The sequence below is a fragment of the Charadrius vociferus genome, unplaced genomic scaffold (assembly GCF_000708025.1).
Source record: "Charadrius vociferus isolate BGI_N301 unplaced genomic scaffold, ASM70802v2 scaffold266, whole genome shotgun sequence".
NCBI classification, from domain to species: Eukaryota; Metazoa; Chordata; class Aves; order Charadriiformes; family Charadriidae; genus Charadrius; species Charadrius vociferus.
Window position 1 is genome coordinate 736033 of NW_009649114.1, and position 2530 is coordinate 738562.

Here is a 2530-nt window from a genome sequence, read left to right on the forward strand (position 1 = left end):
GGGACGGCCCCTGCGACCCCCCGGTTGTCTGCCGAGCCCGCCGGGTCGAAGCCCTTCGCCGGCAGCTGCACGGCAGAGGGGGTCCGGCTGCTCCACCTCCCGCAGCAAAGCGCTGAGGGTCTTTAACGCTGCTGGAGAGACGGGGCAGAACACTGGTAGTAGCACCGGGCTTAAAAGAAAGTAGCCTCTTCATATAAAGCAATTAGCATTAATTGCTACCCAGTGCCTCTTTGATGTTTGAGGGCTCAGCGAGCTCTGCAAAGGACAGTTATGGCAGCTGTCACAGCAGCCGCGCGAACCGGCCTTTTATTTTGGATTAAAAAATAGCTTCTTCTAAAAGCATTTTTATTGGGGGAAGATGTATACGCCACTGAAAAACAGCTTTTCCAATACCATGCTTTTCAGTTTAAACGCTCAGTCGTATTTTTAGTTTGCGGCTGAACTGCTGTGTTACTCAGCAGAAGGAAGGAACAGTAAAATCCTTCTGAATCACAAAAACCGGGATTTTTCGACACTGATTTTTTTTCCCCTTTCCTGAGTCGGATGAACGCGTTAGAGCCATAATTGCATCAGAGGACTAGTGGGCAGGAAAATGAACTTCTTGTTTCTGCGTAGATCCTCTCTGCAGCCTCCGACGAGCTCTGGGTGACCTTTGCCTCCCTGCGAGCCGGGGCTCGGCGGGTGCCAACCCCTGGGCAGCCGCTTTATGTGTCTGCAAACGCTGTTTGGACCGCAGCAAATTATTTCTTCCAAGGGCCTGGCGATGGCGGGCATCCTCGCAGAGGAACGAGCTCTGTCGACCCCGCTGGGTAGAGCTGGGCCAGGCTGCTCCCGCCGGCGGCTCCAGCTCTGGGGGTCAAGTTTGAGCAAGACTTTCGCTTCCCCAGGAGCGTTTTGCTCTCTCGAACTCGTGCGGGAGGCAGCGAGGAGCATTGCAGCAATCCTGACCAAGCAGGCGGTACCCTCTTACAGCCTGGAAAGAGGTTTATATTTCACGTTGCGAATATTCAGGTGCGCAGTAATACTGTGTGGCTTGCAGAAGCCTAAAAAAACCCCAACCTCAGCTGGTGTCTTTGCTTCCTGACAGTGAAAAACTCTGGCTATAAAGTTATCCAGATTCAAAGAATCGAGGGTACTGCTGTTCCAAACCCACCACTTACTGAAATGTATTTTAAGCAGCAAATAATGCAAAGCTGAGACCAAAATATTAAACTCCTCCTGCGCGGAAGGATTGGATCTGTCAGAGTGTGGGTGTTGAAATCTAATTTTTGCGGCATATTCCAATTACAAAGGAATTCTTTCAGGGTCTAACACTCAGAACAAGCAGCCGGTTCTGCTCGCTTATCGCTAGATCTAATTCCCTGATCCTGCTACAGAAGAAAAAAAAAAAAAAAATAAGCAGCAGTGTGTTCCGGCCAGAACCCAGCACAAAGAGCTCCTCTGTCTTCTGACGAGCAAATCCTCTTGCGTGGGTCTGTGTGTGTTGGGGGGTGTTTGTTTTGCCGCTCTCAGGAGCCTCCCCAGCCCAGTTCTCTCATAAGAACGGGCGGTGCGCGCGAAGAAAACATATAATTGGTGGTGGCAGTGAATTTTGGGAGGTTAATGCTTTACATCCAGAAGTAATTACGCCTTTTGTAGGCTGCTCAGCCTCTCCCCGCAGGCAGCAGAGCTCTCTTGGCCACACACCCCGTGAGCATAACTGTCCCCTCCGCCGCCCGGGACGGTGCCGCTGTCGGGAACCGCGACGGCAGGTTGTTTGTCAGGCGGCCGCGACCGCGTTCGGGTCCCACCGGTGTGGGCGGTACAGGCTGCATCCAGGAGAGCGGCAGAGATGCATTGCCACGAGGAGACGGGGGGAACCTCGGGGTGCTGCTTGCAACACCCCCGGGGTGGCCGGAGCCACGTCCCATCGCTGCAGAGCTCCCGGCGCTGCCCCGCTCCGTGCAGGCTGTGCCGGGCACGTGCCCCAGCGCACCCAGGGGTGCCCTCAAGGTCCAGGGCACCTCCCCGCGGCCACGGCACCTCCACGGCAGAGGAAGAAGGTCCCGGCAGAGCAAGGCTGTGACTAAAGAGCAGCGTTTTGGGTCAGCGTGCTTGGAAGTTTGCGAGCGCTTCGGCTGCGTGGTTGGGAACAGCGGAGGGAAGAGGTCCGGCTGGTCGGAGCGGGGCTGGGGCTTGTACTGGGGTGGGATCGCTGCTGCTGCCAAACTCCAAGGCTGAGCCGGGCTTACAGCTCCTTCCTTCGCTCGGGAACCACCTTATCCACACCTCCGAGATGATTAGATAACCACCAACGTGACATGGCCATGGGTAGGCAGTCCGGAGCTTGCTCTATTTCTTGTTCTGTTGGGGAAAACTTTAGTTCCAAGGATGCTTTTAAAAAAAGCCCAGCTGCCCCTTCCCTTGGAGAGAGCGGCCCAAGATGGAGCACGTTTGCATCCATCCAGCAGCTTCACAGCCCGCCTGCCCTCCCTCCGGCTGAGCCAGCGCGTTCGCATCGCCCCGGGGAGGGGGTCTCGCAGCTTAACGC

General features: G+C 55.6%; 1 protein-coding gene across 1 annotated transcript in view; it reads left to right on the plus strand.

Moving 5' to 3' along the window:
* Positions 1–763: 763 nt before the first annotated feature.
* Positions 764–2530, plus strand: part of LOC104289337 (chromosome unknown open reading frame, human C1orf116) — a 5152-nt gene continuing 3385 nt past the window's right edge. Inside the window, exons 1-2 of the mRNA XM_009888272.1 lie at positions 764–809; positions 888–958. Coding sequence (XP_009886574.1) covers positions 764–809; positions 888–958 — 117 coding nt within the window. The remainder of the gene's footprint in view (positions 810–887; positions 959–2530) is intronic.